The 19,787-nt window shown below is 36.4% G+C and overlaps 1 protein-coding gene across 3 annotated transcripts; it reads right to left on the minus strand.

Annotated features, from left to right (window-relative positions):
- Window positions 1-170: 170 nt before the first annotated feature.
- On the minus strand, window positions 171-19,487 carry gramd1c (GRAM domain containing 1c). Of its 3 annotated transcripts, none has more exons than XM_051687391.1 (18): window positions 19,232-19,487; window positions 14,939-15,037; window positions 13,547-13,682; window positions 13,306-13,406; window positions 13,063-13,158; window positions 12,860-12,940; window positions 9,775-9,899; window positions 7,943-8,099; window positions 7,671-7,830; window positions 7,407-7,553; window positions 7,061-7,179; window positions 5,969-6,111; window positions 5,757-5,860; window positions 4,147-4,311; window positions 3,472-3,538; window positions 3,255-3,374; window positions 3,030-3,135; window positions 171-1,371 (listed from the first exon to the last, which is right to left on the minus strand). In XM_051687391.1, exons 1-18 carry the CDS (start codon window positions 19,232-19,234, stop codon window positions 1,303-1,305), a joined length of 1,998 nt encoding a protein of 665 aa, XP_051543351.1. In that variant the 5' UTR covers window positions 19,235-19,487; the 3' UTR covers window positions 171-1,302. The 3 variants fall into 3 exon arrangements, with proteins under 3 accessions (XP_051543351.1, XP_051543350.1, XP_051543352.1); XM_051687390.1 differs by having other exon boundaries at window positions 18,900-19,486; XM_051687392.1 differs by lacking the exon at window positions 19,232-19,487 and adding an exon at window positions 15,928-15,986.
- Window positions 19,488-19,787: the final 300 nt, after the last annotated feature.

Raw genomic sequence — 19,787 nt, forward strand, 5'->3', positions numbered from 1 at the left:
GATCACATGATCAGTTTGCCTGTTGATATCCATATAGAACAATCTATTTTATGTAGGTGTTTGCAGTACACATTGCTCCCCAAATACTCACTTATCCAATAACAGCAACTTTTTTGAAGGATAAAGCAACAGTGATTCCCCCCCTAAAATGAGAATCTTCACAAAATGAATGTTGTAATGCCATGACAGGGTTTTATTAATAAATAGTCTCAGAAGAAAAGTAATAAAAGATTACAGAATAATTTTTAATCTATACAAAAAATAAAGATTTATATACATCAATTTCTGTTACATTGTTTCCTGTGAAAATTTAAAAACATTTTACTTTCTCTTATGAAGTACCACATGAGTATTTTTCCCCCACTGTAAAGAATTTACATGGATGTGTCACAAACATACTTCATCAACAGTGACAATACAGTCCCTAAAAGCCATTGTACAGCCAAAAGTGGTATTAAAGCCAAGTGTAAACAGTCTATATGCAAGACATTATAAAGTGATCATCACTCATTATTTAAACTAATTCTCAGATATTTTATTCTCTTTAGATCAACCTGAAGTGTTACACATTATTAAAATTTCAAAATGAGAATTTGGAACCTACAAAGCTTCTACAAATTTCAATAATAATTTTATTGAATGCATTTTTCATTAAGTTTTTAAGGTGCAATCGTTAACAAATGCCTAGAGGTACCTTAAGACAACATGTTGTTTAAATCAAGAGATAAAGGTCACGTGAGTGAATGAACGTAAGATAGAACTTTAACATGTGAGCTATTGATCAGCAGAGGCAATGGGCCTGCATTGCCCCAAACCCTTGTACAACTGCATTAAATCCACTGTTTTGTAAGGCTTCTGTGTAGTGCAGAAAAAAATATGTCCAGCAAATGAGCATCCACGATTTTAGAACAGGATCATGAGAAGGCTTTGTTTTTTAACCTGCTCTTTTGCTGTTTTTAATTCAGTTGTGTTACAGTTAATCAAAACCAACTATGAAGAATGAGAAAAAGACACTGTAGCTTTTCTCTTTCGGTTTCAAGGTCATCAGGTACAAGTTAACAAATCCAAGAGGAAACTTGCAAAATTTAGTGTGCCAGTGCAAAGATCTCCTCAAAGACAAAAAAAAACTTTGAAATACAAAAACAAACAAATATCCAACCACAGCAAAAAGGCCCAGAGAGACAATGAACATGGCTACGAGTCTGCCCTGGGGTGACAGTTCCTATGGCAACACTCAACATCGAGAGCAGGTCCTATGGGAAAACTACCCTTGTGTTCGTGGGTCACCAGACTGAAAGGCATTTAAAGCTGAGAAGAGGTTCTGTTGTAGACCTGAACGTTTTGCTGAAGTACCAAAAGAGAGCTGCGTAGCTGTGGAGAAGGGAGCAGTTACTACCAGTAAAACATTAATCACACAAAGACTTCTCAGCCAAATAGATACTATACATTACAAAACATGGTAATCCATCCCCCACATATTTTAAGTTTATAGCTACTGAGAAGATTAAGCCATTAAGCTTGGCATAGGTGAATTACAATATTTAAAGGTATAGTTCACCCAAAAATTAAAATGTTCTCATTTACTCACGCTCAGGCCATATCAGATGTGTATGACTTTCTTTCTTCTGCAGAACACAAAGTAAGATTTTTAGAAGAATATTTCAGCTCTGTAGGTTCATACAATGCAAGTGCATGGTGACCAAAACTTTGATGCTATCATTCACTTTCTCTGTTCCTCTGTGTTGGAATGAGCTTCCAACCTCCACGCGATCAGCTGATACCATCTCAGCATTCACAAACCAGCTGAAAACACATCTGTTCTGCTAGCACTTAACCAATCCACACTAAACACACTTAATATAAAAATTTTTAAAAAACCTCCTTGTCTGACTCTTTCTTGTGCACTGGCATCTGTACTCCTCCAGCCACTTGGCAGTGTGATACTGCTGATACTGTTGACTTTTGTATGACAAATTGCTTGTTATGTTCCTCATTTTTAAGTTGCTTTGGATAAAAGCATCTGCGAAATGACAATGTAAATCTTGACATTTACAGTCTCCTTGGCAATCATAATTTCAAGCTCGATTACACTTCCTAGCACCATCTAAAGATCTGTGCATGCATCAAGCCCTAGAAAGTGTAATTGAGCTTGAAATCATGATCACCAAGGAGACTGCTGATGGCAAAATGTGCAGTGAAAAAGAGTTACATTTTGTTCTGTTTTCACCTAAGGCCACTTAGATCACTTCTGAAGACATGGATTTAACCACTGGAGTTGTGTGGATTACTTTTATGCTGCCTTTATGTGCTTTTTGGAACTTCAAATTTCTGGCCACCATTCACTTTATTGAATGAACCTACAGAGCAGAGATATACTTCTAAAAATCTTTGTGTTCTGCAGAAGAAAGTCACACATCTGGGATGGCATGAGTGCGAGTAAATGAGGAAAGAATTTTCGTGAACTATCCCTTTAAGACTGTAAACTTCATTAAACGTATTATCCCAGCAAACACATTTATGTTCCTAAAACGTTCTCCAAACATTATATTGTGGTTGTGGAAACTGTGAAAATGTCAAATTTTCTTAACATGAGCAGAACTTTATATAACTTTATTTAAAGGCTAGTATAACATTCCTAAAAAACTACATTTTCTCAGTTTTAACCAGGGCCGTAGCTAATGGGGTAGGTGGTAACGATTCTAGGGGCCCACAACACATTTTGTGAAAACTGTATTTTTTTATATGAAAGGGGCTCAGACCAATATACAGTCATGGGGTCCAGAATTCCTTGCTATGGCCATGGTTTTAACTATCAGTAAAAAGAAGAAATCTAGTTTAAAGGATGTACAATCTATGTTGCACTAAAAACATTACATAAAGAACATTTTGCCCAAACATTATAAAATACTAATAACATCATTAGGATGTCCCATTAAAGTTATTTGTATCAATTTTTGTTCCTAACCTATACATATCATTAACCAAAGTTGTTGGAACATTCCTTTAGGTGGGATGCCACCCATACATACTTGCTCAAGAAGGTTAATGGAGTCCTGCAGTACTGCCCTCAGTAAGTGTACATCCTCTCGACTTCTGTGTGGCAGTCCATGTCTTGGTCCTAGGTCAGGAGCCAAACTACAGAACATGGACAGTGGTGAGCATTTACCTAAGCTTCTAAGAGGATAAGTATACAATGAATAATAAAAAAAAAATAAAATAAAAAAAAAGACAATGTCAGCTGAAAGAGCTCTTACCTGGACTCTGTTCTCTCTCTCATCCTGTGCTTGGTGCTCAGATATATACGGTGGGCGACATCCTCCATTGCCCAAAGTTTAAAGAACAGCCCCAAGTTCAGAACCGCCAGTATGAAAAGACTAAGACACCAAATTTTACAATCATAAGCACACTATTAGTATCTGTCATACATGATCATTTTAAATCAACAAAGACAGAACGTGAGTGAAGTCTTACATTAAGCTCATCCCAACCACAATGGTAGTGATGTTCCATCTTTGTGTGTTCTTCATGTCCATGGCACCTGTAATGTAAGATGTAATTGTTATATGCAGTATTGTGATGTTTGCTTGCAAATTAAGTGCATAAACTGCCAAATATTCACATCAGATTATAGTGATATCAGTTCAGTGCCTCAATGCTGGCTTATAAGAACTTTAAAAAGAAGCACTAAATGTATTTTATGTTGCACTGGCTGATATAACAGTGGTCTTGAACTTTATACTAAAACATATTGGCATGGATGCAGCATCTTGTAAAAGTAGTTTATATGCCCTATTTGCAGTCAGACCTGATTCATTTATTTAATGACTGAAAGTGTCTAATAACAAGGGGGTTACCAAAAAAGTTATGTTTGGCTTGTTATCTTAATATGTGATCATGACATGAAGCAACCTGCCCTATGTAGAATACAACACCTTTTTTTAGGCCACTGATATGACTGGTGAAGTGAATGTACATAATTTCAAACATATTTGAAACAAAGTGTTATTCATTTCTTTATGTTTAACCCTTTTTAATGAAGAAAAAATACTGAGTGCCAGTATCACAGAATGACAAACAGATGCCTTAGACATACATTATCAGTTCATATTTAAAAAAAAAAAAAAAAAAAAATTTGTATACACATACTGCCGCCTCTCTGCTGATCTGTCTCTGTGCCGTACTGCTTGCCCGGCTTCATGTGTTCCTGTAGAGTGCGACTGTAGGTTCTTCGCCTCCTGCGCAATCCACCTGTCTTCCCAGCATCCCCACTTCCCTGAGTCAACTCTGCCTCTTCTTCAAGAAGTTCTGCCTCTGGGATGTGCATTGTGATCGGTGGACGTGAAAAGCATTGAAACTGCATTAATCTGAGAGCCCTGAGTGGTTATTTCAAGGTCAGTGGATCGATTGTGGATTTGGCTTTTGGGTTCACTGTAATTCGGTAATTATAAGGAGAAAATAGCCTTGCAGGAAATGGATCCAATTGATGCATTTCACCAATAGACAACTGACACAGGCATGCTGCTAATAGCCTTGCCTAGACACTCTGATCTAGTCAGTGCTGTTCATTACTCTTTTGCCTCCAATATTTCAACCATGGCTGAGAAGCTATTAGTCAGCTCTTTTTTTTCCAGTCGATTAGAAAAACATTAAGCAGAGTTTGCAGTTCTACAGTGGCTTTCGACTGCAACCTAAAGGGATAGTTCACCAAAAATGAAAATTCTCTCATCATTTACTCTCCCTCATGCCATCCCACATGTCTATGACTTTCTTTCCTCTGCAGAACACATATTAAGATTTTTAGAAAAACATCTCAGCTCTGTAGGTCCATACAATGCAAGTGAATGGTGATCAGACCTTTGTAGCTCCAAAAATCACAAAGGAAACGTAGAAGTAATCCATATGACTCCATATTTTCAGAAACGATATAATAGGTGTGGGTGAGAAATAGATAAAAATGTAAGTCCTTTTTTACTCTAAATCTCCACTTTCTGAAAATTCACATGTGATGCCTGTTTAGTTTCACTTTCACATATGAAAGTGCAAGTGGAGATTTATAGTAAAAAAAAATACTTACATTCTGATCTGTTTCTCACCTACACTGTTACTTCTAAAGATATGGATTTAAACACTGGAGTCATATGGATTACTTTTATGTTTCCTTTATGTGATATTTGGAGCTACAAAGGTGTGATCACCATTCACTTGTATGGATCTACAGAGCTGAGATATTTTTCTAAAATTCATCGTTTGTGTTCTGCTGAAGAAAGAAGAGCATGAGAGTAAATGATAAGAGAATTTTCATTTTTGGGTGAACCATCCCTTTAAGGTAATTGTTTTATGTAAAGTATTGTAGATGCCCTTCTGATCTGATTTGTTCAGGCCTTGGACTTGGAGACTGGCAGAATGTTGAACTTGCACTATGAAGTGAAGCAACACAGACTTAAAAGGATTCATTAGAAAAAGCGGAGCAATGTAATTTCATCAAGCAGTCACATCCTACAGAGCAGGATTATGATTAATCTCAAAGCTGGACAGTTTGGTTCAATGCTTAGAGAACTTTACTGAGATTATTTTTTAAATGCCTATGGGAAAAATACTTCTGGAACCAAGGTGGCTAAAAAGTGACTGGCCTGTTTTCATAAGATTTTTTATGAGACAGACCCCAGTTTCAAATGTGCTGCCATAGAGTAAGAGATTAAACCAATGAGCTGAGAGGGAAAATAGGGTTAGGGAGAGTATTAAAACATTACACTAACCAAGGTGCTTAAAGTAGTCCTCTAGGCCACTCCACGAGTTTTTGGTGATAAAGGACTTAACAAGACCCCAGGGTTGCTTTTTGTACTTCACATCTGTGTAAATCCTGCACAGAGAGACCAGTAGAACCATTTTCTGGATGATTCATATTATCAATTCAATGTCCAAGTTAAAAAAAAAGGGTCAGACATACAGATTTGGGTGTACTGCTCACCTGAGTCTGCACTTGTGCTTGGAGTTACGGATGATACAGAAACGATTCTGAGTGAAGAAGTAGTCATGGTATGGAACATCGTGTGTGTAGACCTCTGCATCTACCATGTAGTATTGACCCTCCCTCGATTCTTTATATAGTGTCTAGAATATAAAAAGAACAGTCAGCGTTATTACACAATTACCCGATTGTGATTATTTGGTTTAATTGCGATTATTTACAGAAATGATTGTGATTAGCTCAAATAGTTGCAATTAAATCAAATATTTGTGAGCAGGCGATGACACTCCTACAGTCTGTAATTTTCTTCATATTAATCACTGCACTAAAAAATTTGACTAAATAGCTAATGTCTAATTAACTATCTTACACAGACAAGACAACAAGTGTAGGCTGCAACTATATTTTTACACAATGTGCATGAAGTTCTTGCAACTACCCCATTGACTCAATTGTAGCAGACAGAATTTATTTTGTTTCACAGTCAAACACAACAGGCAACACTTTGGTTTTAAACCAAACAATCAAATTATTTAAGGGCCCATCACCCCACCGAATTCGCAGAACCACAGAAACAGTTCTTTCCTGCAAACCATACATACAAATAAATATGTTGACATAACCAAATGCAGCATGTTATCTGACAGTGTAACGCAGAATATAACTTAAGAAATAAAGCCTTTCAATATGATTAAAACATAATTTAAAGAAGTGATGCAAAAAGCTTTGGCCTGGTCATTAATTTAACTTATTATTTTTGTTTGTTTCTTCATCAACATATTTTAGTAATTGGCTTTGTACATTCAAAACATTCATTCTCATTTTGCCCTGTGCAATATTTGCTTCTACAGCCTGAATGAAAATAATTCTCATTATTTATGTTTATATTTGTGAAGGTCTTCAATTTAAGGTTAGGATTAGGTTGATATTAAGCTTATACTACTATGGTGACATAAAATTAATAAAAAATATTATTCAATCGTGCAATTATTTGTATAATAATTAATCATCAACCAAAAAATAAAATAAAATGCAATGATCGCAACAGCCCTAACAGTATAAGAAATACAAACATACAGTCGCCATTCTAACCTGGTTCTCTGTGGCAGTGGAGAACTTGCCGACTAGGGGGTTATTGATGGTGATGGTGTAGTTCAAAGTCCTTTTCATACAGCCAGAGACCTCCTTTTGCCAAGAGGTAGAGCTTGCACCTGCCAGATGATAGTCACTCATTACCATAAACAGTTTACAATGCAAAATATGCAAAGGAGTGACATAATATTTAAGGATGGCCAAAGTCAACACTGATGTTTTGCATATTAAAATAGCAAGTACTGCTTCCACTGCCAATCACTTTTCTATATCATAAAGATCTAAAATAAAGGAATGGTACACACTACCAAGGTAGATAATTAGTAATAGATGTAGAAATACTAACCTGTGATCTTCCTGATATCCAAAAACCTCCGTAAAAAATCTGAATCAGTGAAAAGCAGTTCAAACATTTTCTCAGCACTGATGTGAAAGACCTTGTTTACAAAAAGCCTTCCCTGAGACACTGGAGACACAGTCTCATGTTCCTCCACTACAAGAGAAGAAAACACCTAACACCTGTTTACTCATGTAAACAAAGGCATCAACCCATCAAAGAAAAACACACGAGCATGCACATTTCAGATACAAGCAAAACACTGACTCTCACCCTCATCCAGGCTGTCAGATCTGCTGTTATCTGAGAGCTGGTCTTCATTGGCATTCAGATCCAGAGAGAGAGAGGAACGTTTCGACACTCGTTCGGACCCTGAACGGTTCAATGACAGATTTGGACTGTGCTGACGGGACGGGGTGCTGAGAGTGTCGTCCTGTTGAGTACACAAAGATCAAAACTTTACAAGTGATTGGTTAATGACATGCTCCTCTATAAAACACTTTAGGAAAAAACGATTTGCCATGCAAAAAATTTGATGGATGTACCCCATTAGCTGAGTATGTGCTTTGCAGTCCAACTGAGGATTGTGTGTCATCTGCCAGTGGTGTCGTAGCCTCATAAGAATTCAGCTCCCCCTGGGGAAGACGAAGTGATGTGGGCCTTTCTGGCCTCCCTGTGTAATACTCTCCATGCATGTTCAGACTGCAACAGAGAGATGGGACCTAAAAACCAAGTAACTGATCTCTCAGTTGTCCAAAATAGGTTGTTATCCTGACTAGGGCTGCAACTAACAATCATTTTGATAATCAACGAATCTAACGATTATTAGAACGATTATTCGACTATTCGGGCGATTACTGCAACGATTAATCATTAGCTCTTAACCGACTATTCAGCTTGTGCCTTGACTTAAAAGGTTGTATTAAATGTGCTTACTAATAATAAAGAGGGCAAAATCATCTTCTAAAAATACCTCTAAATGACATTTTTTGAATTAAAGGAAAAAAATGATTTTTATTAAGTTTAATTCAGTAAAATAAAATTCACTGCAAAAAATCATATTGTAATCAAGTGTTTTGTCTTGTTTTCCATTTAGAAATATCTAAAAATCCTTAAAACAAGTTACATTTACCTGAGAAACAACATGTAATATATTTAGACTTGCTTTCAGAGAATGTATCTTGAATATAAGTGCATTTTGTATATAAGTGTATTTTTTCACTTGTTTATTCATCTGCCAGTGCAGTAAAGTCAAAATATAATTATATTCAAGATATATTCTCTGAAATTAATTCAAAATATATTATATGTTGCTTCAGGTAAATGTATCTTGTTTTAAGGATTTTTAGATATTTTAAAATATTAAAATATTTAATTTTATATTCAACATTCTCAGACAACAAATTTGTCTTCGACACTGTAGTATAGTTGTAGTATAGTATAGTAGTATAGCTCCTAAATATACTTTATTTTAAAGGAGTTTTAGATATTTATATTGGCAAACAAGCCAAAACAAATCAAAAAAGTATTTAGTTGCAGTGTGTAATGGGGCGAAGATTACCCTCTCTCACCGTTTTTTTTCACATCGATCCCTATTTAACTCTCAGAAATAACAAATTCTCTCTTCTTAATAGAGCTGCATATCACCGATTTTCATCATGATAAGATACACACCACAACACATTTGTATTATGATTCACTTCGTGGTGAGCCATCATGTTATAATCTAGCTGCAGCAAGCATGTATGAGGGACGAGAGTGCCCTGCCCCAGAGTGTGCCTCAGCCGGGTGCAGTTTCAATCACTCCCTTAGATCGGGACACTTCACGCAACTCATAGAAGCGGCGCTGACCACAAAGAGATATGCCAGTTTCGAAGTCTACACTTATTTACATGACCTGCTTCCTTATTATTTGAACCTTAATAAAGGATGCATTAAAGATATAACGGCATGGGTGTTTCCTTTAAAGACGCTCTGACATGCAAGTTTTGCTTCAGTGGGACGGCAGCTCCGGCTCTGCTGTATTTCACAACGGGAGTGCTTCTGTATTCACTCATTTTGTATTTTTGCATTATAATTTCCTCATACTTTGCAATCTACATCACCTGAAGCTGTTTTGAAAGTTTAAAGTGCATCTGGACTGCGAGCTGTGTAATTCTTCCTCTCCTCACTCAGGCGTGAATTGCAGTGCTGCTCTCGCACGTCATCAGAATTTTATGTGATCTCATGTTACGTTAAATGAGATCAAATGACTATTCGACAACGAAAATTTCTGTCGACATTGTCTAACGTCGACTAATCGTTTCAGCCCTAATCCTGACATGTGAAGATGTTAATGAATTGGTGTGTGTACAGTATGTGTGTGTGTGTAGTTAACCTGGGCTGGGTAGCTGTGACAGTATATGCTGGTGTCTGAAAGCTTTCCATTTCATCATGACTCAACCCCAGGTCATTGCCATAATGCTGCTTAACCATTTGAAACAACTCAAGCTTGGTCAGTTTCTGCAAGAGAGGAAAGCCACATTGAGAATTTTGCACTCATGTGTCCCTGCCCTTCCCCTCTACACTTTTGCTTCTGTCTGATAACACACCAAAACAATTCACTTAAAAGAATGGTTCACCAAAAACTTAAAATTCTCTCATCATTTACTCACCCTCATGCCATTCCCGATGTGTATGACTTTCTTTCTTCTGCTGAACATAAAGAGTTTTAGAAAAATATTTCAGCTCTGTAGGTCCATTCAATGTAAGTGAATGGTGGTCAGAACTTTGAAGCTCCAAAAAGCACATAAAGGCAGCATAAAAGCAATCCATACGACTCCAGTGGCTAAATTCATGTCTTCTGAAGCAATATGATGTGGGAGAGAATCAGATCAATAAATAAGTCATATAGTCTTACTATAAATCTCCACTTTCAAACAGCCCTCCTAAGCGCTCTTCTCTCCTAAGAGTTTTTCTTCTTTTGACTTTGGCAATTTGCATTCTTCATGTATATCGCCACCCTCTGGGCAGGGAGGAGAATTTATAATAATAAAGCACTTAACTATTGATCTGTTTCTCAACCACATCTATCATATCACTTAAGAAGACATGGACTAAACAACTTGAGTCGTATGGATTACACTTATGTTGCCTTTGTGAGCTTTAGGAGATTCAAAGTTCCAGCCAGCAATCACTTTGCATTATGTATTGGATGGACCAACAGAGCTGAAATATTCTTCTAAAAATCTTCGTTTGTGTTCAGCAGAGGAAAGAAAGTCATACACATCTGAGATGGCATGAGGGTGAGTAAATGATTTTATTTCTTTATTCTTTTAACCCTTTCTCCTTGAGTTTCTCTCTGATGTTCATCTAGACCTGCACATGAAACAGCCCAAACCTGCTCAATATTGACCAGGGATCAGACTTGTTGTGAAGGCAACTGGCAGAGTACTTTTAACACCGATGCAGATACAGTATACATAAATTATTAGCAACAAACAGACCATTCTGTCTTGAACACCATTGTTTTCGCTAAATTACAACGCAAGTTCCTACAGTAAAACAGAGGCAACTTGGTTACCACAACAGTCATAAAAAAAAAAAAGGAAAACAGCTTCTGAAAGCTTCTAACATTGTTTGAAGGAGATCCCATATAAATTTATGGGTTTACAGTAGTAACTATGGTATGTTGGCGGAAACGATGGTTACCATGGTGAATTTTCGTAAGAGGAGAGACTTCCCTCGACTAAAAATGTAAATAAACGTGATCAGCGTCCATTCGGTTCAGTAGACATACGCAATAGACAACTCGATGAAAAAACAGTGTCGTAAAGTTTTCAGAAAAGGCATATGAACGACATCTTCTAATAAAAAGTTCACAAACAGCCGTATCGTTGAAAAAACACATACAACAAAATGGAAAAACATTGTTCCAACAAGGCCGAATGGCACGCACACATTTAACCAAACCGAGGGTTCAAGTGAAAACATTTTAAGAATTTGCAACGCTTCAGAAGCTCACACCCTTTAACGATTAAATCACACGTTCGCCAAATTATCTTACTGTATCATTTTCCTTGTTACGCGGCAGTTTGTCAATAATGGTTATTTGCTGACCACCTACCTGAACGCGAGTAACCTGTGCGCTCTCAGTGAACTACTCATGCTGAACTCAGGAAGCCCAGTGAGCCACAACTGCGCCTCCTAGTGGTGTGCTCTTCATTTACAGAACTAACACGAGCCTTCATTATCATATCACCGTTCTAATTGTCCTTTCCTCGGGTCTGCAGTCTGAAATGTCTAAGAGATTAAAAAGGAGAATTTACTGTGCAGAGTATTTTATTTTTCTCAGATGAAGAAAGCCACGCCTTGATGGGGTCAATGAACTACACTGTCGTTTCATTTGCTGGCGTGTCCCCTACTGATTTAGGTTGTTTACACTGAAACATATCCCTGACCTTATGTCTAAAGGGTATTATTCTGTCTGTTTTCCTCACATGGTATTAATATGCCACATTAGTAACTAGCTTAGACTACCAAGTTTGTGCAACAAGGCTCACTGAACACAGTAAAATTGATAATGGATGATACAGGTTTACTTTTGACACCCCCAGCCATATTCTGTTTCTGTTTCGAATATGAGATTTCATGTACAGTGAAGTACAACCAACATGTATGTATAGATGATGAATACTGTTTAAAAAACAAAAAAACAATTATGATTATTTCAGTACGACAGAGGTATACGTTGACTTTACTCAGTTGATTGAGTAAACTCATTCCTCATTTGAATTGCATAATGGTGTCTCCAAAACTTATGAAATTAATTACACTTAACTTGGTGTTCATATAGAATGAACTTAACTATTTACTAGATGCAAGTAGACTCAGATTGGCTATTTAAATATTGATGTTTTGGCTGAATTGACTCAAATTTAGATCATACAATAACGCAGCTCAAATACAGAAGATTATAACAGATTCTAGGTCAATCATTTAATAAAGTTAATACTCCACACAAATATATGTCGGTGCTTCAGTTGCACCTGCGCAAGGTGAACCGATATAGTGTTAACAGGGTCAAACTTGACCAGAAGGGACACAGATCACCATAATGTTGCCATCATATGAAGAAAAAAAAAAACGATTAAAAAACAGCATAAATAATACTACAAAAGAGCTAAAACCTCTATGAATATTTAATCACACCTAATTAAATGCATGTTCTCTTTGACAAAGAAAACATATTTAAATAATTCAAGTGCATGGAATTATGGGTATTCCCCATAGCCTCAATTTAGAGTTATTAACACTTTTAAACTTAAGTCTATATAGATTTTTAAGATAAGTTCAAGGAACATAGATATTTGAGTTATGAGCCCTAGACTAGACATTTCAAGTAATTTTTAATTAAGACAAGATTTTTCTAGTAATGACAACATTAGGGTTTACAGTGTATTTTTTAAAAAGCAAGAAATTACCTTCTCCATTAGAATATTCTGCCAAAGTTGAAATATACCAAGATAACTTTTCTCCCTTGCTGAGAATGAACTGAAGAACAGCTGTGGAAAATTATGAAATATATATATATTTTTTTTAATAACAGAAATATTAATTTAACCTATATATTTACTTTAAAAGACAAGAAATAAGAAATGTTTATCTTAGAAAACAATGTAGTCACCTTCTCTGAAAAAGTATTGATCTGGATGGCATTTGGTATCCATTTCGCTGTCTTCTCTCTTGATATTGCGGTGATATCTTTCATATTTAACGTGATCTAAGTTAAAGGCAGGTTTATTGCCATTTTTTATGTTGCAGAACAATGGAATATTTCATTACAATTCACAATAAAGCAACCAAACAATGCACACTAATGTCATGGCATTTATAGATAACAAATACATAATATTTCTGTAGAACTCACTTTTGTACCACGAAAAACATGACTGTAGAAACAGAAGTAATTCTCTGTAAGGTAGATGCGTCCTTGTAACAAGATATCCTTCTGGAGAGCACAGGTGTAATCTACGGGGAAAAATGATTCATTCATACAAGACCTAATATTGTCACACAAATATTGTGGCTCTGACAGCAAACATTTTGAGTATATATATTTTTATTTTTTATTTTTTATCCTTCTCTCTGTTTCCCTCTATCAGTCTTACCTGCTATTAGCTTCTCATTGTCTGGCAGCTCTTTGAAAAACTTCAGAAACTCATCACTCCTCTGTTTATAACTAGTGTAAAGCAATGCTTCAGGTGACTGGGGTGTTGCTATGCATTGCCCAGTCACCTCCAGGCCCTGTGAGGTAAACAGAGATACAAAAAAAAAAAAAAGATATTTATTCTTTTTACACATCCCAACCTGTATAAAGGCACAAGATTACCGACCTAATGCTTCACGGCCAAACAAATATTCATGCAAACAAACATGTTGAGGGTGCTGAGATGTTGAGATCATCACAGAAACTATAAAGGGCACAAAATAATTGAGAGCCTGCATATGATTCAGTTAAATAAGGGTAGTAAATACCTAAGGCTGTGCCTAACATCTAATTTTTGTGTTACACAAAAGAAAGTCATATAGGTGTAGAACAACATGAGAGTGAGTAAATGATGACAGAATTTTTTGGGGGGTGAACTAAGTCTGTAACACTCAAGAATGGGAAAGACCTGTAAAATATCACAACATCAGTATGGCTAATAGCAACTTAAGGTTTTGAAATACTGTATATTCACAAGCTGAAAAAAATTTCAGCATTTATAGAGTGTATATACAGTACATTCCACATTCTCCCAGTTTCACATCCTCTAGAGCTTAAAGGAATATTTCAACCAAAAATAAAAAATTCTCTCATTTACTCACCCTCATGCCATCCCAGATGTGTATGACTTTCTTTCTTCTGCTGAACACATATGAAGATTTGTAGTAGAATATCTCAGTGCAATGCAAGTGAATGGTGGCCGGAACTTTGAAGCTCCAAAAAGAACATAAAGGTATAATAAAATAAATAATTATATATTAATCTGTTTCTCACCCACATCTATCATATTGCTTCTGAATATATGGATTCATATTCACTGGAGTCATATGGATTGTTTTATGCTTCCTTTATGTGCTTTTTGCTGCTTCAAAGTTTTGGCCACCATTTACTTGCATTGTAAGGACCAACAGAGATATTCTTCTAAAAATCTTTGTTTGTGTTCAGCAGAAGAAAGTCATACACATCTGGGATGGCATGAGGGTGAGTAAATGGTGAGAGAATTTCATTTTTGGGTGAACTATCCCTTTAATAATACCTCATAATATTTAGCAATCAATGTAATTGTCTTTTACAATCTAATCATAATATAGTGCCTGTAATCTTTTGCAGGACAAAGTACAGTGAACATTCCAATATAGTTCTTCTTCAAGCCATATCTATACTCTGAAGGAAGCAAATTAATAAAGTCCTGCCATGTGATCTGTGAAGATGTACGAGAGTCATTGGTTTGAAAAAGTTCTTAAAGTGTTAAACTGTCTATAAGAAATATAAATGCAGCACACTGGATTCTCACCTCTTGTTCCTCTGAACTCCATCTGGCTTCCCCAGATTGACTCTCTAGTGTGAGCTCACTGGCTGTCACTTGCTTGGGCGAATGGCTCATGGTTTTAGCCTGGTGAAGAAACAACTTATTAGCTTGATGAATGAGGTTGATCTGCTGCCTTCTATAAACTTGAGCCCACCAAAATATCAGGTTGGCATTTCAAAATCTGGATTAACTCCTCTGAACCCCTAAAATATTTTCGTTCTTGCGCTAAAATAAAGCTGCACACAGGTGCAATGATCAAAGACGTCAGTCTAACTAGCGCATGTTTACTTAAAAAAAATAAAAATACAATAAAAAAATAAGCCAGCGCAGACTGACGAAAAAACACGTTTGCCGTGAATCACGGCCCCTTAAAGTGAAAACATCTCGAGGCACTCGACAAGGATGCCCATTATCACCTTTATTATTTGCACTTTTCATTAAACCTCTGGCTGCTGCAATATGACAATCACATAATATTTCTGGAATCCAATCTAAATCACATCATCATAAAATCAGTTTATATGCTGACGATATTCTATTACACATCACAAATCCATTGTCATCACTCCAGTCAGTCCATAATTTGATTAGTGATTTTAGCAGAGTATCAGGTTATTCCATCAACTGCATGAAATCTGAGATTCTTCCTATCACGAAATTGAACTGGGATGCTGAGGTCCAGAATTACTCTTTTAAACGTTTAACCAAAACAATAAAATACCTCAGAATTTACATTTCACCCAACTTCAAAGATCTGTTTAGGCTCAACCATGTACCCCTTCTGCATAAAATACAAAACACATTAGAGAGATGGAATAAATTGCCCATATCTTTAATTGGCCGAATATTATCTATAAAATGAACTCACTCCCTATGATTCCTGTCACCCCACCCCCGGGCTGGTTTTCCTCTTTAAATAGTGCAATATCTAATTTTTATCGGAAAAACAAAAAACCCTGAATAAAATTACTCACCCTCCAAAAGCCCAAACAATTTGGAGGACTTGGGGCCCCAAACTTCTATTTCTACTTTCTCTCTCAGCAGCTAATCTACACCTATCGCTGGATCCATAACTCAGACCTTCCCTGGTTAGATATTGAAAATGATCTGGTTCAATGTTTAGATATCCATTAACAGACAAATCTATAAAAACTCTCCCTAGTTATAAAAACAATATTACCATTAACACCACCATGAATGCTTGGTGGAAGACACACAACATATTACATTGCAAACTGTAACCATCAAACCACACACCGATATGGCACAACCCAATGTTTTTAATCAATAATAAAACCTTAAATATTTCAACATGGAGTCAAAGAGGAGTGACCAGCCTGGGCCATCTATATAAAGATGGACTGCTCATGACCTTTGACCTTATTCAGTCAATATACAACATACCAAATCAAGCTTATTTTCAATAAATACAATTAAAAGAAGTTCTAAATAATCAGTTGGCTCCGGTACTCTGAAATACGGTAACTCTCCTATCTATCAAGCCATTGTATCTTTAAAACCAGAGAAACTACTGTCACAAATACTGTATATAAATTAATAATATCTACAGACAAAAACATAGTAGCTCCAATTCAACAATGGGTTACTGGCATTGGCACAGAGCATAATATCAACTGGCAAATAGTTTGCAACAATATATACTCCATGTCTTGCAATACTAAAATTCAGATGATCCAATACAAGATCATCCATAGAACACACAACACAACATACAAACTTCACCGCTTGGGCTACATACAAAATAACAACTGTCCACATTGCCTAACTTCCACTGATGATTATTTTCATGCACTCTGGCTGTGTCCATATGTACAGTGTTTTTGGTCGGAGGTCATGAAGAGGCTTTCAGACATTCTTGGCCTAAGCATTCCAGTGTGTCCCATAATAGCTTTGCTTGGAGACATGTCTATATTAAAGATTTCTAAATATCTCAAACAAACTAAAGCCCACTAAAGCTAAGCAGGGTTTAGCCTGGCCAGTACCTGGATGGGAGACCTCCTGGGGAAAACTAAGTGGTATTAGGGAGGCCAGCAGTGGGTGCTCACCCTGCGGTATGTGTGGGTCCTAATGCCCCAGTATAGTGACGGGTACACTACGTATACTCTAAAAAATCACCGTCTTTCGGATGAGACATTAAACCGAGGTCCTGACTCCCTGTGGTCATTAAAAATCCCAGCGCACTTCTTGTAAAAGAGTAGGTGTCCTGGCCAAATTCCCCCATTGGCCCTTATCTATCATGACCTCCTAATAATCTGCATCCCTGAATTGGCTACATCACTCTACTCTCCTCTCCACCAATAGTTAGTGTGTGGTGGGCGCTCTGGCGTACTATGGCTGCCATTGCATCATCCAGGTGGATGCTGCACACTGGTGGTTGTTGAGGAGGTTCCCCCTATACTATGTAAAGCACTTTGAGTGCCTAGAAAAGTGCTATATAAATGTAAGGAATTATTATTAATTAAACCACTTTTACTAATCTCATTGATTTTGGCCAAAAAAAAAAAAAAAAAAACATTTTACTCAACTGGAAAGACAGAACAAAACTTTCAACAAATCACTGGCTCAATTTGTTATCAATACACTCCAATCTGGAAAAATTAACTGCATCTATACCCAATAACAATGAATCCTTTACACAAAACTGGTCCCCATTTTTTAATACTTAAACTGGAGAACTGATTCCTCTTTCCATATCATGATAAACCCATGACAACTTCAATGCTCTGCCCTTATTTTAGCCCAGCATATGTAGCTTATCTTGCCAGATCACAATCACTTATCTTTCTTTAGATAAAATTCTACTCTTCTTCACTCTCTTTCATTGTCTCTCTATTCTGTCATTGTTTTTGTTTTTCTGGTTGTATTGTATACTGATTTGTTTATTGTACTATCTGCACCATCTGCACCATCTTTGAAAAAATTGAAAGAGGGAGGAAAAAACATCTTTAAAAAGTAACATATTAACATTAATATTAACACATTAACACCCTGTACCTCACATACTTTGATTGGAAGGGATAATCATATTTAGATTTCTGTCTGAACCACTATAGCCTCCACACACTTTTTGGGAGAAATAGCCACGCCTCACTTCGTCCTAGCCCATTCCATTGCTATTTCCCAAATCCATGAGTTTCAAGGTTAGAAGCCACATGTATAATTACATGCAGTGAGTGGACTTCCCCTGGTAGCAGCGGTACTGGCCACGGTGAAGGAGAAACTTAACAATTATTGAATATTCATGAACCACAATTAAAATCAAGGATAACAGTCCAGCTCTCTGAAGACATGGTCCAGCTCTCTACACCAGAACTGCACTTCATATTTACCCAAAGATACAAAATACTCCACACAAAGCAAAACAATTTAATCTGTATGCAAAACACACACAGACACACATGTTCACAACATATTATATCAGTGCATATCTGCAAATGTTATTCCCCCTCTATTTTTTGTATTTGTGTTCTTTCCCCTCAGAAAATTTCAAACTTATCTGAGCTACTTATCTGTCCCTGTGTTTGTCTTCCATTGTGTTTATATTATGTGTATTATTGTTAAATAATAATAATAATAAAGTTAAAACATCTCATGAGCTCAGGCAGAGAATATTTAGTAGAGAAGGGCCACTTCTATTAAAATGAAGGGAGAAATTGGAACGCTCAACTAAGAAGCTCTGAGCGCCCAACGGTCAACGGATGTAGAAAGGAAGTCCCGCCTTACAGTTAAAAGAGCCAATCACATTTTAGATACAGACATCACCTGTCAGTCAACTCTAGAACGCGCATGCGCATTAGCTAGTCAAGCCAGGACAATTGGCGTTTTTATTTTTTATTGCGTAATATGAGGTAAAGAATCACAATTTATGTTACCAGTATTGTCATATTTTATTGATTTGAAATATTTCTTTAAAAGTAATGTTAACCATCAGTTGTTGAGATTTTGGTCTTTCTCCATTCAAGTAGAAAGGAGCTGCACTGGCATGAGTGGAAATAGCCTCCCGAGAGCGTTCCAAAGATTGCCGACAGTGGACAGACTTGCTAGAGAAACTTTGGCTCAGGGAAAGACAGAATGTTTTTTTATTATTATTTCTTTAAGTCAGAAATCAAAGCGCTTAAAATTCTGAAATAACCTAATATATCAGTTTTTAATTCTATGTATATCTTTAATAGGCGAATGTTCTCATACCTGAGCGGGTTATAAGTCCAGATAAAACGTGATCCATGTGGTTATTAATGGGGATTATTAGAAAGTTACCATGGTTTTTATTGTCGGCGATATTCCAGATGTTCATAAACCTTCAATAGCGAGTAGCATTGCCTATATTTCCTACCCCCGTTGGTATGATGTGGCTTTGGTCGTGTACGTTGTTGAAACTACCCTATTCACACCTGACAACAGGTGTACAGTCCGTTTCTACAGGCTCGTGAAGGAACATGCCTTTCGCCGTTGAGAGTTAGGAGCTTTATACATATGCATACTTCACGTGCGACACTGAGGAGGTTCCGTCTTTCTTTTTCTTTCTTTCTTTCTTTCTTTTTTTTAATGGTTGTGAATTTTCTTGATCAGTAAATTAACTATAAAGCTGGAATTTATGAATTCATTAAATGAGATTCTACTAAAAGAGAGCCAATAAAGCAAAAAAAAAAAAAAAAAAAAAGAAAAACAAATTCTAAAGAGTAGATTTCATTTACTTAATTGCATTACAAATACAAGATTTTTATTACATTGATTATGAAATGTTTATATATTCAGCTCAGTTATTCCTTCTGCATCAGCAGGAGTTTTAGTAATTTAATGATTAAAAGACCCA

This window comes from Myxocyprinus asiaticus, chromosome 44 (assembly GCF_019703515.2).
Source record: "Myxocyprinus asiaticus isolate MX2 ecotype Aquarium Trade chromosome 44, UBuf_Myxa_2, whole genome shotgun sequence".
Taxonomy (NCBI): domain Eukaryota; kingdom Metazoa; phylum Chordata; class Actinopteri; order Cypriniformes; family Catostomidae; genus Myxocyprinus; species Myxocyprinus asiaticus.